Source organism: Humulus lupulus, chromosome 8, assembly GCF_963169125.1.
Source record: "Humulus lupulus chromosome 8, drHumLupu1.1, whole genome shotgun sequence".
In the NCBI taxonomy this organism is placed as follows: Eukaryota; Viridiplantae; Streptophyta; class Magnoliopsida; order Rosales; family Cannabaceae; genus Humulus; species Humulus lupulus.
In genome coordinates, this window is record NC_084800.1 from 87,565,861 (window position 1) to 87,592,186 (window position 26,326).

At 33.6% G+C, this 26,326-nt stretch overlaps 2 protein-coding genes across 2 annotated transcripts; one reads left to right on the top strand and one right to left on the bottom strand.

Moving 5' to 3' along the window:
• Positions 1-1,819: 1,819 nt before the first annotated feature.
• Positions 1,820-4,153, bottom strand: LOC133798041 (F-box protein At5g07670-like). Its single transcript, XM_062236213.1, has 2 exons — positions 2,955-4,153; positions 1,820-2,585 (listed from the first exon to the last, which is right to left on the bottom strand). The coding sequence occupies exons 1-2, from the start codon at positions 4,013-4,015 to the stop codon at positions 2,318-2,320; spliced, it is 1,329 nt and encodes a 442-aa protein (XP_062092197.1). The 5' UTR covers positions 4,016-4,153; the 3' UTR covers positions 1,820-2,317.
• A 15,866-nt stretch (positions 4,154-20,019) lies between these two features.
• Positions 20,020-21,984, top strand: LOC133795766 (zinc finger BED domain-containing protein RICESLEEPER 3-like). The gene is made up of 3 exons (XM_062233222.1): positions 20,020-21,080; positions 21,170-21,231; positions 21,380-21,984. The coding sequence occupies exons 1-3, from the start codon at positions 20,020-20,022 to the stop codon at positions 21,982-21,984; spliced, it is 1,728 nt and encodes a 575-aa protein (XP_062089206.1).
• Positions 21,985-26,326: the final 4,342 nt, after the last annotated feature.

Below are 26,326 nucleotides of genomic sequence, written 5' to 3' on the forward strand. Positions count from 1 at the left end.
TATAATCAGATATAAAAGGAAACGTCCCCTGAAGACCAGGGGACGTATAACTGACCAAATAATATCCCACGATTCTAGGGGATTTACAGTAATAAATGAGGATTACATCTCGTATTTACGACACTTATAGATATTCAAGGTGGTTATCACGTATCTCTAAGGTTTTAGCCTCCCAGGTTTCCCGTCATCTTTCGAGTTAGAGATATCTCCCGAGGTCACATGGCTTTCGAGATCGTATGTGCGTCGAGCTCGTGACCCCTGATCCGAGGTCATCCCTGAAGATGAGTGCTTCCCCGGAGCTGCCTTTCGAGATCATGAACACTCCGAGGTCACCATATTCGAGGTCGTCTATGTCCTGCAGGCTCGGTATTTAATCCCGGGGCATATTTCCAACCTTGTGAGTCCACTTGTTTGCGAATCTGAATTTCGAGGTCATATTTAACATAGCTCGAAATCTGATTGTAACAACTTGGTCTAAGTAATTTCTTAAAGATTATTTTTATCTAATTTGAGTTTTAATTTATAAGGATTTGTGGTCATATTGTTATTATGCTTCTCCCCACAAAAAAGATGTCCTGAGTTCAAATCTCCCCTCCTCCAATATAATTGAAAAGAAAAGAAATTTTAAAATTTATTAGATGATTAAAGTATAATAATTATAAATTCTTAAATGTTGAAATAGTTAAAATAATTAAATTTTCAATATTCAATGTAAACTTATGTATTTTGAATTGTTAAATATTATTTTATCGTATTTTTAACTTTAAATGTTTAAAGTAATTTGTAATCGTTAAATATTAAAATATTGATATTTAAATTTTAGTGTTGAAATTCCAAAATTTCAGACTTGTTAAATATAAATGATCAATTTTCAACTTTAATTACTTAAAATTCAAGAATTGTGAATAATTAAATATTACAATAATAATTTTTCAACTTTTTTTTTGACAAATGATTTAATACTCATTGATTTGAATCTTTAAGTACATATGTCATAATGCATGGTGGAATCTCTTCCAACCAAATAACTTCATTTTCTATCTGTAGTGTATATCTAGATAATCCATGAGTAACAGTATTATTATTGCACAACACATGAATCAAACACACATACAGAAAAACAGATAAACAGATAACAAAAATCTAATATTTCTAAGAAGACAACCAAAGGGAAACATCATCTTGGGAAGAAATGACCGAATTTACAACTGCAGAATTAGTCCCTGCAAAAGTTATAGCCAATGTCTTGCCACTTTGGGAGCATGTAGCTAAATGGTCAAAGCATTACATATCCATATGAGCTGACCTCAGCAAAACAAAATAATTCTTAGGAAGCTTCAAAAACTACAAAGTGTGCCACCAAAACAAAAGCATCAAAAGAAAACAAAATAATTCCTAGGAAGCTTGAAAATCTACAAAGTGTGCCACCAAAACAAAAACATCAAAAGGAAAGAGAGACAGGTTGAAACCACTAAATAGACAGCAAAAGATTATGGAGTTTACGACATCAACAGCAATGATCTCATTGCATCAACTACCAAGAAGGATGACCTTCTATTATGTGCTGATAAAATTTTTGAAATTAATTTTTCAACTTTAATTACAATTTCTTTTACTTTTAATCACAACATAATTATAACTAAAAGTAAAAAGTAATAAATTTATGACGAAAAAAATAATATCATAATCATATCATCACTAAAAGTCTTTATCTAAAAAAAATTGTCTCCATGAATACAATTGGTTGTTGACTACATATTTTCTTGGTTACACAAGTTTTGTTATTATATATGTACATATATATATAAAAGTATCATCGTCAGCTCAAAAATTGAGCACAATTCATCTTTAATTCGAGAAGCGATCAAGATTTGAATTCATCATCCATTTAAATTGACAACACTTCACATATAACATATTTTCTCAGTAAAAACTAATTCTTTTTGTTCTAGAGTAAAACTCTAATTCTCTAGCTCCTTTAACTACTCTATAATGCACTCTAAGTGCAAGTCTACAGAAGTTATGGGCACATTTATACATTGTAAAAACTAACGTTACTTAAACGAAATTATCATGACTTGGGCTGCAATCTGCAAAGCTCGAGTTAAGTAGTACAACAAATGTAATGCAATTACATTACATTCCTTGTCTCTTTTTTCTTTTTCTTTCTATGGTTTACATGAAAATGAAGCATGATCTTCCTCCATCTTCATAAGAAGACCCTTTAGGATCGTCCAACTTTATTATCTGTGTATGCAGATTGGAGATCAAGATCAAAGGTGCAGTAAGCTTTGATCCAAAGGTAACAAGTTATGGTCTAAAATCCTCTGAAAAATTTACCACCTCTCTTTCCTATGTTAGCTCCAATGACACTTGATGCAAGAAGCGATTTGGTGTCAGGTCTCCATTTCAACTCTTTAAGGATGGAGAATAAGGTAGACAATGCAGGAGAGATTTCCCCGTCCTTAATGTTTTTGCACCCAACTACTTTGAGACTTTCAATCTCCTTCCACGAAAGGATCACTGACTCTAGACAATTTGTTGTTAGCAATGAGCATCCTTCTAAAGATAGGACATTCACCCTCCTGTAATAACACAAACACCTCAATATTATACTGAAAAAGGTTATAATCCCTGCATATTATATTTAAATTATTAAAAAGTTATGTTAAATGGTGAATACTATTGAGTATGTTTCTTACTTACACCTTTCACATGGATCGATATATCATCATAATAGACCATTGGGACCTTGCAATAAAGCAAAGTGATGATGATGGAATAATCATAATTATTTTAGCATCATTTTCGCCAATAAAATAGTCAATCATTGGAAACTAATTTCAAATATATAAATATCTCAATATGAATTATCTATCAGTTTTACAAATCAAAATCGTCTTTAGAATCCAACTAATGAATTAAAAGCAAGCAAAGCAAGATCAACCCTTTACCTGCAAATGCTTGCCACAATGAACACATCATTCTCCAATCCCCAACAGTCCTGGAAGACAATCTCCCTAACAGCCCCACATAAGGTAAACAAATCACTCGCTGTCTTCTTGTCCCTTAGTTGACACTTGTGAAAGTGTAAACGCTCAAGAGCTGGACATATACCCAGATAATCATCTGGTTCCAGACTAGAATCAATCTTTTTACAAGACAGAAACTTCAAAGTCTTCAGATTCTCACAATATGGAAGTGCAGCCAACCACCCAGCTTCCATCCTATGATCACAAATAATCAATTCCTCCAACATTTGACAACATTGCCCAATAGCTTTGATCCCAACAAAGCTTCCCTCACAGCCATTGAGCTCAAGCTTAACTAGCCTCTTGCACCCTTGAGCCAAAAATGTCAGCCCAATATCCGAAACCACTGAACTATAAAACCCGTTTAAATTGCCAACCAACTTGAGTATTTGCAAATTCTTACACGCCGATATACCATGTAAGAGGTTGTCGTTGCACTTGTGCAATTCCAGATCTTGCAAAGTCGAGCATTCTTCAGCTAAACTCAACAGACCCAGTTCAGTAGCACCAACCAGTGCCACTTTGCCAAGATTAGGGCAACCGCTGGCTAATTCTCGAAGTCCTCTATCAATCACCTCGGGTGGAAGCAAATGGGTTTGGAAAGCTTCGGCCTCCGGCGAAAAACGAGAACCGATGTGTATAGAAAACACTTTGTGGTTCAGCAAAATGTCCGAATTTCGGGTCGAAATCAGAGACCCAGAAAGCAAATCGACATGAATTAGATTTGGGAACCTAGACGTTAACCTACCCGACTGAATAAAGCCCCAATCCAAAACCTTGAGAGACCGTACCAGGCGACCTTGCAGGACGAGCCATCTTTTACAGACGAGCGAGTTGGCGTCGCGTTGTGACTCAGGCAGCTTGGCGAGGATTCTGAGAAGAATTTCGTCGGAGAAGAGGAGAGTCCGGTCAACCTCAGAGAAATTGGGATTTTGGGTTTTGGTTTTGGGGTTTTTTGGGGAAGAGACGGACTGGAGTTTCATGGCTCAGACTGTTACAATATTTTTTGTGTGGACCATCGTAATTATTTGAGAACTTTACAGATATACACGTAATTTTAAAAACCATACTTAAAAAATACAAAGCACAGCCCAACCTATTCTCGAAATTTACAGTGGATCAGATCAATGACATGGAATGATTTTCTAAACCTTAAAATTAAATTGCTGTATTTATTAACTAATAATCAGTTGTAGGATTTTTCAAACCCTAGTCAACACAAAAATGGCAAAACCTAATAACTAGCTACTTTAAAATTCAATTAACCACCAATAGTTGCATAATTAAATAACAATGGTCTATTACTAAATGTGTAAAAGATGTAGCTTTTAAAATGAAGTAAAAGATTTATGGAAATGGTGTGATCAGATTTTATTTTATAAAAACATAAGCATGGGATTGAGAATTAATATGGAGGTGTGAGAGTTTGGAGACACTCGTTTATAATGTTAGCAGAATTTGTTCCCAAGATCGTCATCTTTGTCTTTAAAAAAATGCTATAAGATTAAGAGGTATAAATCTTCTAAATTCTTTATTCTTAGTAAAATTTTAACTATTTTTTATTCAATTTTATACTATTTGGGGCCTTAGGGATGGACCTCGAGCACTTTAGTCTAGGGTTTGCCCTATCTAGTATGTTTATGGAAAATTTACACCAATGTATCATTTTATTATAATATAATATCATTAATCACTCTAATAAATTAATCATTAATATCTGTAATTTTTCCCTAACCAAACTTTATTTAAAGGACCTAATTAAAACAAAAGTGTACAAAAAAGAAAAGGAAACCATCGTCATATGAAACAACGATGCAGTGTGACATAAGAAGCAAAATGTCACATCTTACTAATCCATGATTGTTACACCGTGTGTTTAAAATAGTACTTAACTCATTAAGCGAGTCATTTGGACTCAAAAGTGGAATTAAAATTAAACAGTGATTTAGGTATTAAATTTTTTTGTCAAAGGATTAATCTTTTCATTAAATCTTTGAAAATTTACATAGGATCCCGAAAGGGTTTATCAAAATACAATTACATTCAGAGTTTACAAAATTAGTCGACCTAAGTGACAAAATTTGAACTTATACCCTAAGTCCCTCCAAATCCCTCAACCGTGGCGGCCAAGCAGGCCGAACATGTAAGCGCCGCTCCAAAGCCCTCCAACTCATGGCTGGTCGACATTTCCCTTGCCTATACCTACACCATTGAGCACCAATGAGCCAATGCCCAACAAGAAAACACAGCATGGCATAAAAAATAACCAATCAAAGATAAACAGCCAATAACATGCTTCACAGATAATAGATGCATTCATTCCAATCATACATATCATAAGCACGTTTCATAATTTACAAATATGCTCATTTCAACACATAAACCATTTACACGGCCCAGCCAAGCAACCTTGCCGAACGGCCCAACCGAGCAGAGTGTGCCTCTCGGCACCAAGCTTACGATCCATGTTGGGAGAGTGGGTACCACACCCTCAACTTGACCCCACCTTCACGGCCCACGTTTCGCACGATTACCGATCACAAACCATACCAATTGTCCATAGATAAATCAATACAAATAAGCATAGTAAACAACATTATGCATGAAAGGAAACTCAACTGTAACAAATTCAAATAAACAGTTATAATTGCTTCCCAATATAACTGGGAAAACGCCCTGCTCTATGTGCATATGCTAGTTTTCTTACCTCAAGTCATCTACAGATGACTGAACGACCTCGAGTGCAATCCTTTTCCCAAGCCCCACAAAAACCCTAGTCACAACATAAATGGTACGCTTATTAGGGACTAAGTTCAACCACAAGTTCCAAAACTAAACCCAAGCTCTCGAGACCTCCAATTCCATTCAACTGGGTAATGGAATTGTCCCTTAAGCCCTAAAGTGGGTCCCCAAATCAGATCCCCTCAGCCTCGAGCCTAATTCCCAAAAATCATAAAATTGTGTTTTCTGGGCATCTGGCGGGGTTGCGCCAGCCCCTGCGCCCACATAAATTTTGGGGTTTTCAGACCCCTGGCGTGGTCACGCTATTGTGAAATCCTGAGCTTTCTAGGACACTAGCACGGTTGCGCTACACCCTAGCGTGGTCACGCTAGGTCCTTAGAAAGGGCAATCGTAGCCCAAAATGGTGATCTTCCCCAAATCTCAACCTTGCAATTCCCTGCACCTCAAACCTAACAAAACAGACCTAAGAACTACATTTTCTCCAACCCAAAGTGCCAAAATAATCATTAAACAACTACACCACCAACACATACCCTCTAAGCATCATTCAAACATACACTTTCAAGCCAAAACTAAAAAAAATGACAAGTTTAGAATTCTCAACTCAACTTTGCTCCAATCCAAAAATTAAGCTTGAGTTTCATGGCTACCATAGAGAATTCAAGCTTCAAAACAGTCATTAACCTCATTTCTAACATCAATATACATACACCCTAAATCTAAAATTCCCAAATTTAGAATTCAAACCAAAATCCTCAAGAACACAAGTAGGAAATGAAGAACATCCAAAGGAAACTTACCTCTGAATTGTAATCGGAGACTCTTATGTCAAGAATCAGCTCCTAACAACTTCTAATCTCCTCTTTGGAGCCTGATTCTCCCTAAAAATCTTCCCCAACTTTAAGAATTATCCCCTTAGAGCTTGGGTGCTCCTTAGAACAAAAGCAAAGAAGAGGCTAGAAGGAGGAAGAGAAGTCTTGAACGTGTATTGTTGGCTGCCTACACACCTAGCCAAAATTTTTCTATTCCCATGGCCAAAAGACCAAGATACCCCTCCCCACAAACTCCTTTCTTAACACACCTCAAGGGCAAAATAGTAATTTGCCTATAACTCCCAATAAACCTCAAATTTCACCACTACTCTCAAATTTAATCCATTAATCCATCAAACATAATAATTTCACCAACTATCCCAAATTATAGAAATTTCTAAATATACAAAATTATCAAAATACCCCTAGGCTCAACCCAAATCGGACATTTATCATCGTTGTGACTTTTATGTTAAAACTGCTCGAAAGGGCCCACTCATATCAAATATCTCATATATATCTACATAATAATGTGGTCTAAATGAACATACATACAATAATTACAAATCTACCCTCAACGGGTCAAAATTACAAAAATGCACATTTTTAACAAAAGTGGGCCTTTAAACACATTTAATACATATAATCATGCATACTCGATTATATAATAATATATTCCACATAAATTCCACTCATATCCTCCCAGCATGCCGATTAAGGTACTAAACCTTATTAGGAGTATTGGGATGTTACACAAATAAACCATTTTATAATTTTGGTGGTCTTTGCTTCAGTCAAATTGAAGATTTGAATCATCAATTTTGTTGTTGTTACATTTTGGTATTTATTTCAAATTTTTAATTAAATGAAATTAGTTTGGAATAATGATTTATAGTTTTATTTTATTTGATTTATGTATATTATTAGGCTAATATTATACTGCTTTGATGTTGACTTACATGTGTTGGCTAAGTTTTGTTGGGATGTTGATTGATTTTAATGTTTACAAAGTTATTAATATGTTATAATGCATGTTTCAAACTACCTTTTGGTTATTTCCATTTTATAGTTTGTTATGGTTGGTTATATATAAAATAAAAATGATACACAAGTAGGTGTAAAGTTTTGAGAAAATGACACATTAGTAGGTGTGAATTTGAGATTTTGTGATTAACATAAAAAAATTGACTAAATTGAGCTTAGATTAATACCAAAAGGTATTTAAACACATCTAAACATATTGGAAGAAATTTGACAATTTTTGGAGTGATTTGGGCAACACAAAGATGGAAAAAACCAGAGGGGCTGGCCTTATGTCATTGGCCCTCTGGAGATGTGTCGCCTAGTACCTTCAACAATGCTAAAGGTACAAGTGGCAATGTGTTGCCCATTTCTTAAATTTTGACTTCAAAAATTATTTTTAAACTAAAAAGCAAGTAGGGATCTTCCTAGATTGGTGCTAGCACTATCTACAGGATTTTTAAGGGTTCAAAGGGACTGGTCACACTTTTGTACTTTTTCTCTAACCTCTTTCTCTCTCTAGCTCTCAAAGATGAACCATTTTCACTAAGAAAATTATTAAAATATTGTTTGCTTGAAGAATTCATAGGCTTTTTATATCCCAATTCTCATTTCTTCATTGTAGAACCCTCAAGAAATCTTCGTAGTTTGTTGAAATAGAAAATTTGGACAAAATTTCTCAACTTGTTTAAACCTCTTTGTATTTTGTATTTATTTTTCACTGTGTTATAGTTTCCTCCAATGTTGTTCTATTCCTTTTATCCCCGAACAATAAAATTCTCTAATTTCTCTGTGTATTTCTAATCTTCAATGGAGGAAGGATCTTCATTTTACAACCCTTAAGTTCACAAGTCAAGATCTTGCTCACTTCGATTGCTTTGATGGGACAAATTTTGTGAGATGGTAAGACAAAATCAAGTTTTTTCTTACTACACTCAAGGTCTCCTACATCTTGGATCCAACTTTGGAATAACCGTCTTCGCCAACTAAGAACGATCTGCTTCAAGTTTTGGTTTCAAGGAAAAAGAAGGAGAATGGTGAACTCATATATATGGGTTACATTCTTAACGTGTTACCAAATTGTCTCTGTGATCTATACACCAACATCAAATCGACTTATTTGGGTTGCATTGGAGAATAAGTAAAATGTGAAGGAATAAAGTACTAAGAAGTTTCTTATTTCTCAATATATGGACTTTAATTTTTTTTATGAAAACTATTGTTGTCATAAATTCACGAGCTTAAAATTATTGTTAATGAATTGAGCACTCTCAAAACTAAATCGCCAAAAACCTTTCAAGTGGTGACAATTATTGCCAAGCTATCACCTACTTGGTGAGGTTACATGAATAATATTCTTCATAAGAAGGGGGGAATACTCCTTGGATGGGATCCAAAAATATCTTAGGATTGAGGAAGAATCTCGTTCAAGAGCTAAAAATGTGGATGAGTCCAATAGAGGGGCTTCTAAGGTAATGCAGTGGCAAATTCTAATCATCCCAAAGGGAAGAACAATAAGAAGAATTCTAGCAAAATTGAAAATCCCTTGGCCCCCAAGAAGAATAAGGGACAATTCAAGAGCAATAAATGCTTTGTGTGTGGCAAAAGTGTCCATTATACAAGAGATGGTAGATTTTGAACCCTAAGTGAGGTTAATTCCATCCAAGGAAAGGTTCAAGGATGGTGGCATGATACTTGTGCTACCATTCATGTTCCCTATGATAAGACTATTTTCAAGGCCTTTGAGGATGCAAATGATGGACATGAAATCCAAGTGGGAAATGAAAAAAAAAAAAAAAAAAGTCTAGGGTTTTTGGAAGGGGTTGCATTAACTTGTTCTTTACATTCGAAAAGAAAGTGACCCTTACAAATGTTCTCTATGTTCCCAACATGAATAGGAAACTTGGTGAGAGGAGATTTGTTGGGCAAACCCAATATCAAAGCGGTGTTTGAATCCAGAAAGCTTATCTTGTCAAAATTGGACAACTTTGTGGAGAGAGACTTCTCATGTGATGGGATGATCAAACTATGTACTTTTGACAATAATAATAAAGTGGCTTCTAATTCTTGTTGTGTGATTGATACTAATTCTATTTTCCTATTACATAATAGGCTTGTTCATATATGTTGTAATACTATTAAAAGAGTTGTGAAATGTGACATGATTAATTGTGATATAAAAGATGTGAGAAATTTGAATTATATTAAATCTAAGATGACTTAGAGATCTATAAGTCTGTTATTTGCTCTTCCTTAAAGTCTTTTAGAGATTTTTTGATAGTGATTTGTCTTTGGATCTCTAGTAGGTAGCAACATTCTAGACTTCCAAATTGCTATCCTTTTGGTCCTTGTTTGTTATATGTTATCCTCTAATTATGCTTATTATGATCAGGCTTACGTGTTTTTATCTTAATGACAATTATATAACATGTTAAAATCTATGCACACAATTATTCATATATCAACATATGAAAACATGCTAATATATAAAATCTCATCACTATTATACAAAAAATTGTATGTAAAGATAAACCACCATTTATTATATACTTAATATAATGTTTGATGGATTAAATAAGTGTTACAAAAGAAGTTTAATCTAGTAGGGGAATGTTATATTATTTAAAATAATATAATGTTCGACTAAATAAATATGAAAAAACGAGTTTGTCACCTTTTGTAACATAATTTGATAGTTACAAATAAGTGTGACAAATATGTGTGTCTAAATTTGTAACATAATTTTGGGAGTTACACATCTTACAAAATCAGTAATCATTTGTAACCTCCAAAAGATCGCCTATAAATGTGTAAAATAAGAGTTGCACATTTCTAAATTGAATTTCATGAACTATTATTTTGAATAGTTGATGGAGATGTGATTTTGACTCTCATTAAGTGTATGGAAGTTACAAAATCAAAAGGGAAAGAGTTTGGACGTTTTTGTGGTAAAGTACAAAAATTTGGAGGTTACAAGCGCTCTAAGCTACGGCCTAGGAGGCAGCCTCATGGCCACACCCTAGAATGGCTTAGGTCGCGGCCTAGGACGTTGATAGCCAAATCCTTTTTCTGCATTTTTAATAATTTGAATGTTTGGAACACTTAAAGTAACTCTCAAATCTTCCTTTTAATTTCATAAATACCTAATTTAAAATTGGTAACAACTAAGGGAGTTGGTGAAATTTGAAATTCAATTGATGTCTCAAAACTCTATAAATAGAGACCATTTGATCACTTTTGAATATGAGTTTTTTCATCCATTTTAGCACTTGGCTAGAAAACAATAAGACTTTATAATTCCAAAGAGTTATTCTCTAAACATGAGAGTCCCTTAATGTTAAGATAATAGGGGAAATAAGCTTTCAGACAAATATTTCAAACCCTGTTCAAGTCTAGTGATCCCCACTACTCTTCACTTAAGGTTGTGTAAGTGTGAGAGTTTTCTTCTTTGTTCTTGTTGTTTGATTTGTAACTTTTGCTTTGAGTTTTTATTATTTCTTCTTCTATATATCTTATCATCTATTGTCACATTTATGTGTATTTATTTTGCTTAGAGTTATAATCTCCTTATTTTGTTCTCTATAAGTTATATTGTAAACTTTGTGCTTAGAGTTGTAATCTTGAGGTTTTCCTCAATTGTTATAATATTCTCAAACAATCTTTCTTATTCTCCTTTTCAATTGAAGGAGAAGCCGTCAAGATCTTCTGAGGATCCAACTTTCAAAGGTAGTAAAACAAGGTAAGTGTAAAGATAGGTGATTCAAGCTACTCATGGATAAGAATGGCGGTTTATCTTTATATATACTATTTTGTATAATGGTGATGAGATTTTATTTTATACATTAGCATGTTTCCATATGTTGATATATGAATATTGTGTGTAGAGATTTTAACACGTTATATAATTTTCATATGGCATGGTAATGAGAAATTATTTGCATAATAATTTTATGAGCCATATATGACATGACTATATATTAGTTTTGTGAAGTAATATGGTCCTTAGACATGTGAACATGTGAATTATCATGATATTTGTGATTTATATTTACATAACAATACATGTGAATGAAGATGCGTATGATAAATCACATATGTTGAAAATTTGAGATATAAACATGTTAATAAAGTATTTAATATTTGTGCGATGTTAACAGGCATGTATTTTATCCTATTACATAATTGTTGATGATATAGGAAAAATATATACATGATCTTGTTTATTATCATATGATTTATAATTTAATGGAACATAAATAGAAATCCTAGAATATACATTTGTTGAAATTAAACAATAAAATAGAGAAAAAGTAGATTACTTACTTATTTGCAGCGAAATTAATGAGACTCCACTTTTTCATTTCTCTATCCTTATGTTCTTTTTTATTGTTAGGAATTGCCAATAACTGAAATACGAACATAGCCACAATCTTCCTCACCAAATTTTGATCAAGCCTAACTAGAGTGGGCAATTTTCTCTTCACATGAGATAGAAATCTAGAAGAGAAGAAGGAAGAGTGGCTAGAAGAGTGTAATCCTAGGTTTTCCTTAACTGAACACTTTCCAAAAGCTTGTCTTCTGAAAAACCCTAGCTATAACATTCTATTTATAAACACAACCTAGGGCTTATTTTCTTAAGTAAATTAATTGAAAAATAAAATATAAATAAAACTCATCATGGCCAGCCATACCATGTGGGTTGGGCTCATGATGTGTGTCTTAAATTTAAGGTCCAATGGACCCAAATTCAAGACCCATTTATTTATCTATTTTATAATTAATTAATTAAATTAAATTAATTAGATAATTAAATCCATATTCAAATTAAATATTTATAATTTGAAACTTGATTTAAATTTATTAATATGAAGACCAATTTGTCATTATTAATAATTATGCCCAATATTTTACAATAACTCTATTTTATTCTCTAATTCATAATTCATGTAAATATCACAAAAATTGACTTAGTCAATTTGATTTTCTAAATTGATAATTAAATAAATTGTTTGAGACATTTAGACTTGATTTAATCAAAGACGACGTGGGAACCATGGATCCATATATACAAGTCACAATAGACTCGGAATTGGACCATTGAATTCATAGAATGTATTTTCACTAATGTAAATACATTACATGTTGTTATAATCATTACCGTTAATCAATCCTCTATCAATGACCTACTAATGTGTCGGGTGAATTTTACCATTTTACCCCTCATTAGTATTTTATGCTTAATTCTCACTAAGTTTCTTATAAATGATAATTCTGCAAATTTAATTACAGAAATGAGTACTCAATCATTTAACCATCTGTACTAAGTTATTAAGGAAATTATATTTTCACTAATATTATGAAAGCTATAGATTTCATATCTATGATAAATATTCTCATTCAATTACACCATTGAATTTCCAATATGTAAGTATAGGCTATGTTGTAGGGTAAGCTTTTAATGAACAGGTCAAAAGATTCAGATAATATAATTAATGAAAATATTATCACCCTGTATTGAGACCAACTTTACCTATGTTTAACGTTGTGATACTGATTAGATTTGATAATAACGATACTTATTTATCTATCAATAATCACTGTTGGTCTTAGTCCGATGTAACTAGATACATCCGATCTTATCTACTTGGTCAATGTCTTGGATAAGACACCACACCATTGTGTAAGTAGATCATATCATAGATTACTAAATCAATGAAAATCATGAGCACATATTTAATCTTAGAACTAATTCTTTTGAATGTGTAATTATAATTATAATCCAATGTGTTTTAGTCACTATAATTGTAACTAGTTACACATGTTCATGATTTTATAGACGTTTGTATTAAATAAACAATCATGTATTAAAACACGTGAGCAATGCAATTGATAAACAAAAATGATTTCTATTCTTTATTGATAATAAAATGTGTTAAGATAAGAAATATTATTTTACAATGGCATAAAACCCAACAAATGAGTGATTAGTTGCTATTTTATTTTGATAATGATGAGAATTATTGGCAACATTTTATTCTCCAATTTAAGTGATGAGCATCTCAATTTATGAGATAAGAAAAGATGAACCTAATGTGCTTACATCTTTTGATGGATATGTCTTGCTATTGCAAGAAAAATGGATCAAGGTGGATCCAAAATTATGAGATGACATATTGACCTATAGACTTGGAGTCTAAAGTGTGGTCAAAAGAAAATATTTGAGAATTACTTTATTCTTGAATATTCAATAATATGTGTCTCTATGAAGAAATATTTAAAATTGGAGGAGCAATTTTTAAAAACCAAAGTAGTGAATAAATTGTTGAGAATTTTGTTAACCTTGGTTCAACAAAATAAAAGGGTTATGATTAAATTAATCTCGATTATGAGATAATTTTAACTCATGAGAAATCAAAGCATTTAAATAAATCAATGAGGGTTTATTTTTCTTTGATTTAAGTGTTTACAAAATTGACATCACTTAATCGGTTTTGATGAGAAAATCATTGTGTTTCTAAAGTGTTGTGGATTTTTCAATACACAAATGCACGCAATCGAACAAGTAGTATATTTAAGTCAAGTGTCGAACCCACAATGACTGTTTACTAATTACCAAGAATCAATCTTTATTTCTAATTGATTTAACAAAGATCCAATTGCAGAAATTACTAAATAAATTAAATGAAATAAATATCAAGAACATAAAAGAACTCAAAAATTCTAATTCTAATTCAATGGATTAAATATAATATAATGTTTGATTGATTAAATAAGCGTTACAAAAGAAGTATTATTTAATATAGTGGGAAAATGTTATATTATTTATAATAATATAATGTTAGACTAAATAAATTTGACAAAATGAGTTTGTCACATTTTGTAACATAATCTGAGAGTTACAAATAAGTGGGACAAATGTGTGTCCAAATTTGTAACATACTTTTGGGAGTTAGACATATTACGAAATCAGTAACCATTTGTAACCTCCAAAAGATCACTTATTAATGTGTAAAATAAGAGTTACACATTTTCAAATTGAATTTCATGACCTATTATGTTGAATGGTTGTTGAAGATGTGTTTTTGACTCCCATTAGGTGTATGGAAGTTATAAAATCAAAAGGGAAAGAGTTTGAATGTTTTTGTAGCAAAATGCAATAATTGGGAGGTTACAAGCACTTTAGGTCGCGACCTAGAATGGCTAAGGCCGCAGCCTATGGCATTAGCAGTCAAGTCCCATTTTTGCATTTTCAACAATTTGAATGTTTGGAACACTTCAAGTGTAATATTCACTTCTACTAGTAAGGGTATTATGGTAATTTGACTTGGGTCAAGGTATTATGGTAAATTGTATATGCTTATGTGTTTAATTATATGAACTATGATATGCATGAATTATGGTGTATGTTTATTTTATATTTTCAGTCAAGCAATCCACGCATATGTTTCTTCAAGTATTGGGGGGACAAATGGTAATAATATTTATGATATGGGGGTCAAAGTAGAAATATAACTCTGGTTGTAACGTCTCAAATTTCCTAATAAGGCTTAGAGCCTTGATTAGGGGGCCAGGATGACAAATTATGTGATTATATGATATTTATGTGTATCATTATGTGATTATGTGAGTTATATTATAATATGACTTGATATGCATGTTTAGGTGTATTAAACATGCATGTGGGTCCGTTTCTGTTTAAAAAGACAATTTTTGTAATTTGGCCCGTTATGGGTATATTTGCCATATATGTGGTATGTGTGTGGTACTACATTACTATGTGGATATGTTTAGGTTACTCAGCATGAGACGATCCTAGGAAGCAAGCTAATGGGAAAGTCACAACGAGACCCATAATTGACTTGGAGTTAGTCAAGGGGTATATTGGGTATTTAATACATTACCGGGATTGAACGGGTAATGGGAAATCATTTGGTAATTATTTGAGGATATTGAAAGTAACGGAAATTGTGAGACATTAATTAGGATTAACGGGGTATGTGGCGAATGACAAAACTGCCCTTGAGGGGCTTTGAGAAAGAGAGAGTTGGCCCTAGGAGCATTTTAGTCATTTGAGGCAAAAATCTAGGAACTTAGTCACCTTTCCCCTCTGCTAAAGTAATCATAAAACAGAGCATCATCTCTCTCTCTCTCTCTCTCTCTCTCTCTCTCTCTTTCTCTTTCTCTCGGTTTCTCTCTTCCTCTCCTTATTTTGGTTTGAATTTTTGAGGAAATTAATGGAAACCTTAAGCTTGGAATGAAGGCTTGCTTTGGGGCTTTATTAGTTGCAGATAGGAGGGCATAATCACCATTGAGGTAGGCTTCAAACTCTGTTCTTGATTGAGTTCTGTTTTAGTTTTTGTGTTCTTGAGCTTTGAAGCTCAATTTCTTGGATTGAGTTGTTGGTAGGTGTTTTGATTGAAGTTAAGCTTGGGTTTTGATGATGTTAGTGTGTTGTTAATGGTTGGGGGTTTGAATTATGGTTTTGGGTATTGATTGGGATGATTTTGGTAAGGTTTTGGCTTAGGAAAAATAGAGATTTCTTGGTTCGCGGGGTCATGTCGCGACTTTGTTCTTGGGTGCCGCGGCTTGTGTGAACCCAGGGCATTGAGGCAGTTCTGACTGGGGAGCATGCCACGGCTCGTGCCCTGAAATTCAGACAAGGGAGTTTCTGTCTGGGGAGCATGCCACGGCCCTTAAGGGCAAGTCGCGGTATGCCTGGAAACTTTAGTCAAAAATGGGTTTTAGTCATGGGAACTTAAACCTAAGGGCTCGGGATCGATCCTACTAACCGGTTTAGTAAAGTTCGACGTCCCGAAGGCTAGGATTCAGTCTGGAAGTCTTTATTTACTCGTTTTTTATGGGATTCTATATTATGGTTGTGACTAGGTGATTGCTAGGGATTCAGAATCATGATTGTGCTCGATGGTCGTTTATTGGTAACCTGTGCTTGGACCAAAGGTAAGAAAACTGCACCCAGTATGTGATGCATGTGGTGCATGTGATACATGTGATTATGGCATGACATGAATGTGGAATATGGAATTGATCAGAGCTTGAGTCTCTATAAATGTGCATGATTATGAGTATGCTTGTGATTGTTGATTAAGCATGCCGAGTGCCTTATATTTGGATATTTGACATATGATATATGCCTGTTTGCATTACCTCATTGAGGAAGCACTGACTTATTAGTCAAGAGTGGCAATAGCACATCGAGCGTTGGTCAATATGATTAGATCTAATCAACAGAGCATTATACGCTCGTCCGACCCTATGGTCGAAGAAAACTAATGCTCTTGGCTAGTGTATGGCTAGTTACTCAGAGCCAGGGCTAAAAGGCCCATAGTGACTTGATGGTCACATGGCTAGGGCACAGGACCCCAGGATGACTCCACAGTCATCTACCTAGGGCACAGGACCCCATGTTGACTCCATGGTCATCTATTATGGCAAGGGACCCCAGGTCGACTCCATGGTCATCTATTAGGGCAAGGGACCCCAGGTTGACTCCACGGTCATCTATTTAGGGCACAGGATCCCAAAATGACTCCACGTTCATCTATTCAGGGAAAATGACCCCAGGTTGACCCCATGGTCATCTGATTAGGGCTGCAAGCCCCATAATGATCCCATAACCATTTATTTGTACTTGCCTGCATGCATGAATAAAGTTATTACTGCTAGGCATGCTTATTATGATTTGGTGACATGTTATTAACTGCTTATGAGCATGTTTAACTTTTCTTGTTGAGCCTCGACTCATGAGTGCTATGTGGTGCATGTAAAGGTAAAAGAAAACTGGAGCATCCTTGAGTTGGAGAGCTTAGGTGACGATGTGTACATACGCGACTGCTCGACCACCACGACCGATGGTTTAATGAGAAACTAGGATCAAACCCTATTTTTCCGCTTAGGTCGGCAGGTTGTAACTCTCTTATTGTAAATAGCCTTTTAAATATATTTTAGGATCCCATGTATACAGTAAAAGTTTTAGTGAAACGTTTGTATCTTTGACCAAAATTTTTAAACCCAAACCGTTAATCACATTTAGTTGCACGATTATGGCCAAATGGCTCGTTTAGCATTATTTTAAATACACAGTGTAACAGTCCCTGGGTAGTAGGGTGTTACTCTAGTGGTAGAAAGCGTAATTAAGAAAAAGTAAAATTATTAGCTTAAGTAAAAGACAAGTATGAGATTTGGAAGTCACATTAGAATATGTAAGGGTTAGGGATATTGAGGTAATTTAGGTTTTTACATGATTACAATCAGATTAAATAAATAAATAGTAAATAAATTAAGTTTAGATGTCGTACGATTATCATACTACTCAATTGAGATATACGAAAAGATAATAGACCAAGAACAATTCTCTCATTCTTGATCTGAAACTTGAAGCTTAAGGTTTTGGAGGAGAGGATCGATATGAGTTTTGAGGGTTAGGAGATCTCTTAAGGAGCAAGGATCTAAGCTTTGTGGCTGGGATTTTGATCGGTAAGTTTTCAAACTCTGTTGTTTAAGTTTTATGTTAGATCTAGGTTTTGAAGTTTTGAGATTGTTTTTAATTGTGTTTGGGGATTATGAATGTTTATTATAGGTTTAGGATTAATAAAATCTGGGTTCCAAGGGTTAGAAACATGTGTAGGGTAACTGATCTGATGATTTGGGGTTGAAACTTTTTCGATTTGGGTCGATTTCTAGGTTTAAAATTCGCAACTGCGATCTTCAAAATTAGAGACCTAGTGCGACCGCGCCTAGCTCTAGCCCAACCACGCTACTTGGCTGTAGGGGTGCACACGGGATCCGTAAAACCCGCTGTGCCCAAACCCGGAGAACCCGTTTTTTCGAAAAACCCGTCAAATTCGAGTCTAACCCGACCCGAACCCGAAACATATCGGGTCGGGTTCGGGTTTAAGAATCATGCACCGTCGGGTTCGGGTGTAACCCGAAACCCGACCGAAAATTTAAAAAAAATATATATAAATAAATAAAATCTGAAAGAAACTAAACTGAACCCTAAAGTAAAGCTAAACCCGACCTTTTTTTTCTTCTTCTTCTTCTCTTTCATTTCATTCAAGCCTCCGAGTCCCTGAATTTCAAGCTTCAACAGGAGAGAAGAGAGCAGCCTCCTCAAGCACGGCCGCCGAGTGCCACTGCCGACCCATCGAGACGAGAGCCTCCCTCACCCTCAGGACTCACGCGGCGGCACCACCAGATCGCACGACCACCACCAGCGGTACACCTCGCCTCGCTAGCCAGCGGTTCGATAAGTTTTCTTTCTGTTAAAGTTAAAGCACCTAACTCTCTAGCTCCATATTGACCTTGAGCTCATTTTGTATTTACATTTACAGTAATTAAAATTGATGAGCTGATTTTGTATTTACATTTAGTATATATATATATGTTTTCTTTATGTTAGTATATATGTTTTGTATTTAGTGATGAGCTCATTTTTTCATTAATATATATATTTATATAATTTTTTTTGTATCTATTTTCGGTGCATATTATGAATACAACTTGATGTCTGCTTTTTTGTGACTCATCCCAAACTTATCAAAGTGAAAAACAAGCCTTCCACTTCATTCATTACAATAAGCAGAGAATACATTCGAAGTGGAAGGGACTCTGATTACTGTGGCAACTTATCTTTTGTCTTACTATTATGATTGTAGATTGAACTTAAAGGTGAAGAGCTAGACCTGCCTAATGATATTTCTTCACAGTGGTCGCAGTCTACCTTGCCCAAACAGCAACCTTTAACATTGTACAAGGTAAGTTCACTGTTGTTACAACCATGAACACTCAGTTAAATTAACAATTGAATGAACGCTCAAATTGGTTAGCCATATGAACATAATATGGTCTTATATTCTCAATGTTGTTCTAAAAACAGACTTTCAAAGATATGTATAGGCTTGGTCTGTATTGAGAATATTGCGGCCTTAAATATGTTTGCCTGTGTGTCATACTTACACTGTGCTCAATCATTCTCCTTCCATTAAAGTAAATTTTGATACTTCTAGCAATAACAATTACTTGAATTTCCATGGATTTGTTAGATACTAATGTGAAGGAAATCCTTTTTAATTCAGACAAGCTTTAATGCCCCTGCTGGAAGTAGTCCTGTTGCAATATAATACAATTTGGTTATAGAAAATGAAAATTTGTTCTTGTAATCAATATACTAAAATGCTATGTTTTGATTTTTAATTAGTAGTGTGAAACAAATAATATATGTTCTGTTGTTATATATTATACCAATGGCTAGATTTTTAAAATTTTATTATTCAGTATTGTTATTGAGAGAGGATTTTTAGATGTGCATGCCTTTACTTAGTGGATTATAGGCTTGTGTGCTGTGTTGTTGATTAGTTTTTTCTTAAATATGATATTGATGAGAAGAAGAGGTAATGGATATTGATGAGGTAGATGAAACTCTTCCCCCGATAGATGATCAAGATCAACCACCTCTCACTCAAACTGAAAACCCTACTCCTTCTACTGATCAGGGTAGAAAAACTAGAGCTAGAAAGAGGGTTAGACCTCCCATCCCGAGTGCTAGTAGTACTGGGAAAACAAAGGGAAAATGGTCATCTATTTGGAATCATTTTACTAAGGAAGATCCTCCTCCACCCTCGACAGATCCTAACGAAGAGTCTCCTCCCCCCAAGTGTATATGTAATTATTGTGGGTCTGACTTCTTGTGTGACAGTAGAAAACATGAGACTAGTCATTTGTGGAACCATTTTAAGAAAGTATGCAAGCTAAGTCCATATAAGATTGATGAGCAGAGACAAAAGACTTTAAGCTTTCAGCATGTAAAGGGAGGGAAAGAGGGGGAGACAAGCTTAGTAGCTGTAGCTTATAACAAAGAAGCTTGTAGGGTAGCCCTCACACAATATATTGTATTAGATGAGTTGCCATTTAGACATGTCGAGGGTGAAGGGTTCAAAAGATTTGTCAAAACACTCCAACCTAGGTTTGAGATCCCTTCTCGAATGACTATTGCTAGAGATGTATTGAAGTTATATAAGGAGGAGAAGGCGACATTGAAAAATATTTTGAGCCGTGAGAGGATATCGATTACTACCGATACTTGGACTTCCATTCAAAATTTGAATTACATGGTCATCACTGCTCATTGGATTGATAATTCTTGGGAGTATCAGAAAAGAATTATCAATTTTTGCCAAGTGGTAGATCATAAAGGGGAAACCATTGGCCATGAGATCGACTTATGTCTTTTAGATTGGGGCATCTCTAAGTTGTTTACCATTACGGTAGACAATACTTCGTCTAATGATGTTACTATTAGATACTTGAGGCAACAATTCAAGGAGAAAGAGAGGGGCCTAATTTTGGATGGAGAGTTTTTACATATGAGGTGCTGTGCTCATATTGTGAACCTAATTGTCACTGAAGGGTTGAAGGAAAAATATGGGTCAATTACAGCAATTAGAAATGCTGCGAGGTTCGTTAGGTCTTCTCCTGCTAGACTAAATTTTTTTAAGGAGCATGTCATGTAGGAAAAGATTGAATGTAAATGGCTTCTGTGTTTAGATGTCCCAACAAGATGGAACTCCACATATCTAATGCTCAATTGTGCAATGAAATTTTGGAAGGCATTTGACAGGATGAAAAGAGATGCTAATTATATGAAATATTTTGATGAGGTTGACAAATATGGAATACCAAAGGAAGGGCCCCCCACTGTTGATGATTGAGAAAATGCTTCAGTGTTTTTGAGGTTTTTGGAGACTTTTTACGAAGTAACATTAAAGTTTAGTGGGTCTACTTATGTTACTGCTAATAAGTACTTCATTGAGATCTCCAATATGCAACATGAGATGTATGACTTAGTAGCTGACGATGATGAGAATGAGTTATTGAGGACAATGGCAATGATCATGATACTAAAGTATGACAAGTATTGGGGAAAACTTGATAATTGCAATGAGGCACTTCTAATTGCCTTGGTCCTTGACCCAAGATACAAGCTTGACTATCTCAGTCATTGCTTTAGTGCTACTTATGATGAGATGACGTGCAAAGAGATGGTGAAAAAGGTAGAGAAGACAATGCGGGAAATGTTTGATCAATATAATGAGACAACATCAAGTCTTCATCCATCGACATCTATGACTCAGCTAGAATCAACCTCTATTGTTAGTTCTTCATCCACATTCGTCATGCCTGTTAGTGGTCGACCTAGTGCCAACAAGAAGTCACGAAATTTGCATGATGAGTTTGTGGCACGGAGATTGGAGAAGGATGATGGAGTGACAAAAAATGAGGTCGATAAATATTTTGAAGAGGAACCTGAGCGACCGACTGAGAATTTTGATGTTTTGGGATGGTGGGCTAGTAGTGGGTGAAAGTACAAGATCTTGTCACTCATGACTCGTGATGTGTTAGCTATACCGGTTACCACCGTTGCTTCTGAGGCGGCATTTTCTATAGGAGGTCAAATTTTAGATCCTTTTAGAAGCTCACTAAGCCCAAGGATGGTCGAAGCATTAATTTGTCTCAATAACTAGTGGAGCAGATCACATCAACCCATCATTGTTCGAGACTATATGGATGAAGAAGAATCACTTCAAACATCAGAGTATCTTGAGTCAGGTAGTTTAGTACATTTTAATATTTATTTTAAGTGTGTGAATGTTTTTTTATAATCTAATATTTATCTTTTATATTAATAATATTTGTAGAGATGACCAATGATCCTACAAGTGCTGGGCCTGGGCCAGCTTCATCCTTTGTCAATTTTCAGTCTCCAGCCTCATCTGCTGCACAATAATCTACAAATTAAAAGAATTGCAATTTCTTGTAAGAATTTATTCGTGCCTACCTGCCTTTATGTTGTTATTTATTATCCTTGATTTCTTTTCTTTAATAATTTTTTTTATTTGAATTTTGAAAGGAATGAAGGAAAGGAAGGAAGGAAAGGAAAGAAGGAAAGAGCATGGACTTTTCATGTATTTTGAATTTTTATGGACTTAATTTAATGTTTATGGTTGTAGACGACTTATGGACTTTATTTTGGTTTTGTGGTTAACTAGTTATGTACTTAAGTTTATGGACTTTATCTTTGTTTATTTATGGTTGTATTTTGGGACTTTGACATTTTTAATGTTTGTAATTGGTAATTTGAACTTTGTTTGTATTTTAAGTGTTTGATTTGATTGACATTATATTTTAACTTCTTTTTTCTTTTCTTATTTTTTTTAAAATTAAAGGGTGTATAATAACATAGTTTAAATGATAAAACATTTTGAAAAGAAAAATTACATTATATAGACAAAACATCCTTTCAATTGTAAAGTTTTGATTTTTGATACTTTTTTTTAATGAATGAATGTTTCATACAAAGTCTTTCAAGTTCCAACAAATTAGAATTACATAAAAGTTTAAGTCATACATTCCTTTCTAATATAAAGAGAACATAGCAATATTCTCTAAAATGTAGTGTTTGAAATGATGTATAATCAAGACTTTGCCTTAATAATAAATAAATGTCTTTTTTATACTTTTTTTTTCTCTTCTTATTTTTTTAATATAAATTAAATTCTTTATGACTTTGTGTTTTTTTTTAAAAAAAAATCACACTTATCCATTAATAAAAAATATATTTCATAAAGAAATTCATTTCTACAATTCATTGTCTAAAACATTTAATATAACTCTTACATTAAAAAAATAATCACAACTTTTAAATGTTAAATAAAAAAAAATATAAACGTAAATAATTTTAATCGTGTATAAAAGTATGCACTATTATAACTCACAATGTATTTTTTTAGCAAATAAACAACCATATTTTTGGAAAAAGATGGTATTTTTGAAAAAAATGGCATTTTTGCAAATTTGGGCTTTTCGACCCAAAATCACAAATGGCCTAGCCAACCCGAAATGAAACCCGAACCCGAAAAAACCCAAAAATTTTGGATCGGTTTCGGTACCATTTTTCTTAACCCGAAACCCGCAAAACCCAAACACGATGAACCCGAAACCTGAAAATCTGACCCGTGTGCACCCCTACTTGGCTGGTTTGGGCTCGCCCTTTGTGAGCGCGATTGAAATCACGCCTGGGCACTGGCACGACCGCGCCAGTTGCCCAAAAACCTGTATTTTTTGGATTTTATTAATTGGTACCTTTTAGTTGAGGCTTTATGCAGTAGAGTTTTAAGACTTTCTTAATAATAATGTGGGGATGAATTAGCCATAAAAATAATAATAGTGTCTTAATATGGTCTGGTTTGGTTGAGGTTTTTAAAACTTTGATGTTATGTATTATGATTAGGCTAGCAAAGGATACTTGAAGAGACGCGTTAGAGTGTGTGGATCACTGCTGTTTTTGAGGTAAGAAGAGTGGACACCTACACATAGGGTGTACGCTTGACGTACTTTACACTAGAATTTGTCTTATATGGTATGTTATATTAATGTATGAACATGCTAGTGTATGGATATGTTAATAACTTACATGTAATTGTGGTTTATGTGTTTGGTATGTATATGTGATAACTGTGTGGCATGCTTACATTTTAAAATGCATGTCTACGCTATAAAATTGCATTCTTACGTTATATTGTGCTCTTGTCCAACTCAACTTGGATACAATTTTTCATTTTATGTTATGTTGGTTTTTATTGTTATTAATGTAAATTCATGGTTAAAGTTATGGGGTTGTATTCTACACAACTCTTCTTGCTGGGATTTGGCTCATGGGTACTCTGTGCTGCAGGTAAAGGCAAAGATGTGGTTACAACGCAATAAGTTTGAGAGCTTTGGCGGATGATGTACATGTCAAGGATATAACGGGCCTACTAAGGATATTTATTAAGCATTTTGGAATGATGTTTTAGTTTTATTGTCAGGATTAAAAGTTTGTTTTATTTTACTTTATTTATAATAACTACGAAATTCCATAATTTCATTCTTTTAAACGTTTGGTTTCTATTTACGATGGATTTTCTATAAAAAATGGTGTTTTTATTTCAAAATAAATTATTGTAACAGTCAATTAATGCTTCAAGAAATTGAGGCGTTACATCAAGTAACTCCAAATCTTCCATTTAATTCCATAAACACCCAATTTAACATTGGTAACAACCAAATGGGTTGGTGAAATTTGAAATTCAAAGGGTGTCTCAAAACTCTATAAATAGATACCATTTGGTCATTTGTGAATATGAGTTTTTGATCCATTTCAGCACTTAGCTGAAAACAATAAGGTTTGATAATTCTAGAATGCTATTTCTAAAACTTGAAAAACCCTTAATGCTAAGAGAATATGGGGAAATAAGTTTTTGGACAAAGATTTTGAACCTTATTCAAGTCTAGTGATTCCTCCTACTATTCACTTAAGGTTGTGTAAGTGTGAGAGTTTTCTTCTTCATTCTTGTTGTTTGATTTGTATCTTTTGCTTTGAGTTTGTATTCATATTCTTCTCTTCTTGTACATTGTCTATATTTATTTGTATTTTAAGCATAGTGTTGTAATTTTATTTTATCAATCACCTTGTCCAATTATATTTCTTGTCTAGAATTGTAATATTGGTTTCTATTGAAATATAATATTCTCTAACATTGTGACTCAGACAAGTAATTGATACGTTTAATACACGATTATATGTGTCATACGACATAGACACGATTAAACATAATTATATATAACCTACAACACAAACACAATACATAGTTCAAGTGTTCAACAACTATTACAAAATTAATTTATTTTAAGGTTTTCAAATTTAATTTATTACAAAATTAACAAAATATTTTAAAAATAAATATTTACTTAAATGAGTTAAGCAGGTTGACATAAAAATAACACGAAGAATATGCTACCCAAACTCATTTATTTTGTGTTGTATTCAAGTTGATCATTTTATTGTAAATTTTTATTTATCAAATTCTAGTCAATAGGCTTCTTGTTTCTTAAAAATTGATGACTTGACTACTTGATGGTTGGCCGTTTCTGTTGTTTTTTGTTCATGATATTGACATTGCAACGAAATTATGAAATAATATTTCAATGTAATAATAACAATTATTAAATATTCATGTATAACAATTATTTTTCACTAAACAAGCCTCAATGTGTCCAGCAAATCAGATTTACTTTTATTTTTGTTATTTAATTCTTCGAGATTCCTTTTACAGTTCCTCTTACAATACCCATTTGTATGACAGTGAGAACAATTCCCACTATAGTTTGAGTGGTCAACTTTGCCCTTGCCTTTGTTAATGCTATGCTTATGAGTTGTGTGATCAATCATTTGCAATAGATTTTTGTTACTTTTACACCTTGTCATTAGCAAAAATGGACATATGTGAGTTTTTTCCCGTCATTGTATTACTGTAGTTAAACAAAAAAATAATCATACACCATAAATTATTGTATTCATACAATGAAATAAAAAATAAACATGATGCATGGAGAATATATATTGTAATTACAACAAATATTACCGTAAAAAAAATTAAAAAAATGATACTCCAATATGTGTTTTCGGAGACGAAGATTGACTAAGAAGTTGAAATAAAAAGTTGTTCTTAACACTATGTTTTTTTTTAAAGCTTTTTGACCAAATTAAATTTTGTCCGATAATCATTAATAAAATTTTCACAAAAAAAAAAAAGAGAAAAAATCAAGTGGAATTCTAATATAGTTCAAACGGTCGTTATCCTCGAATTATTTTGATAATTTACT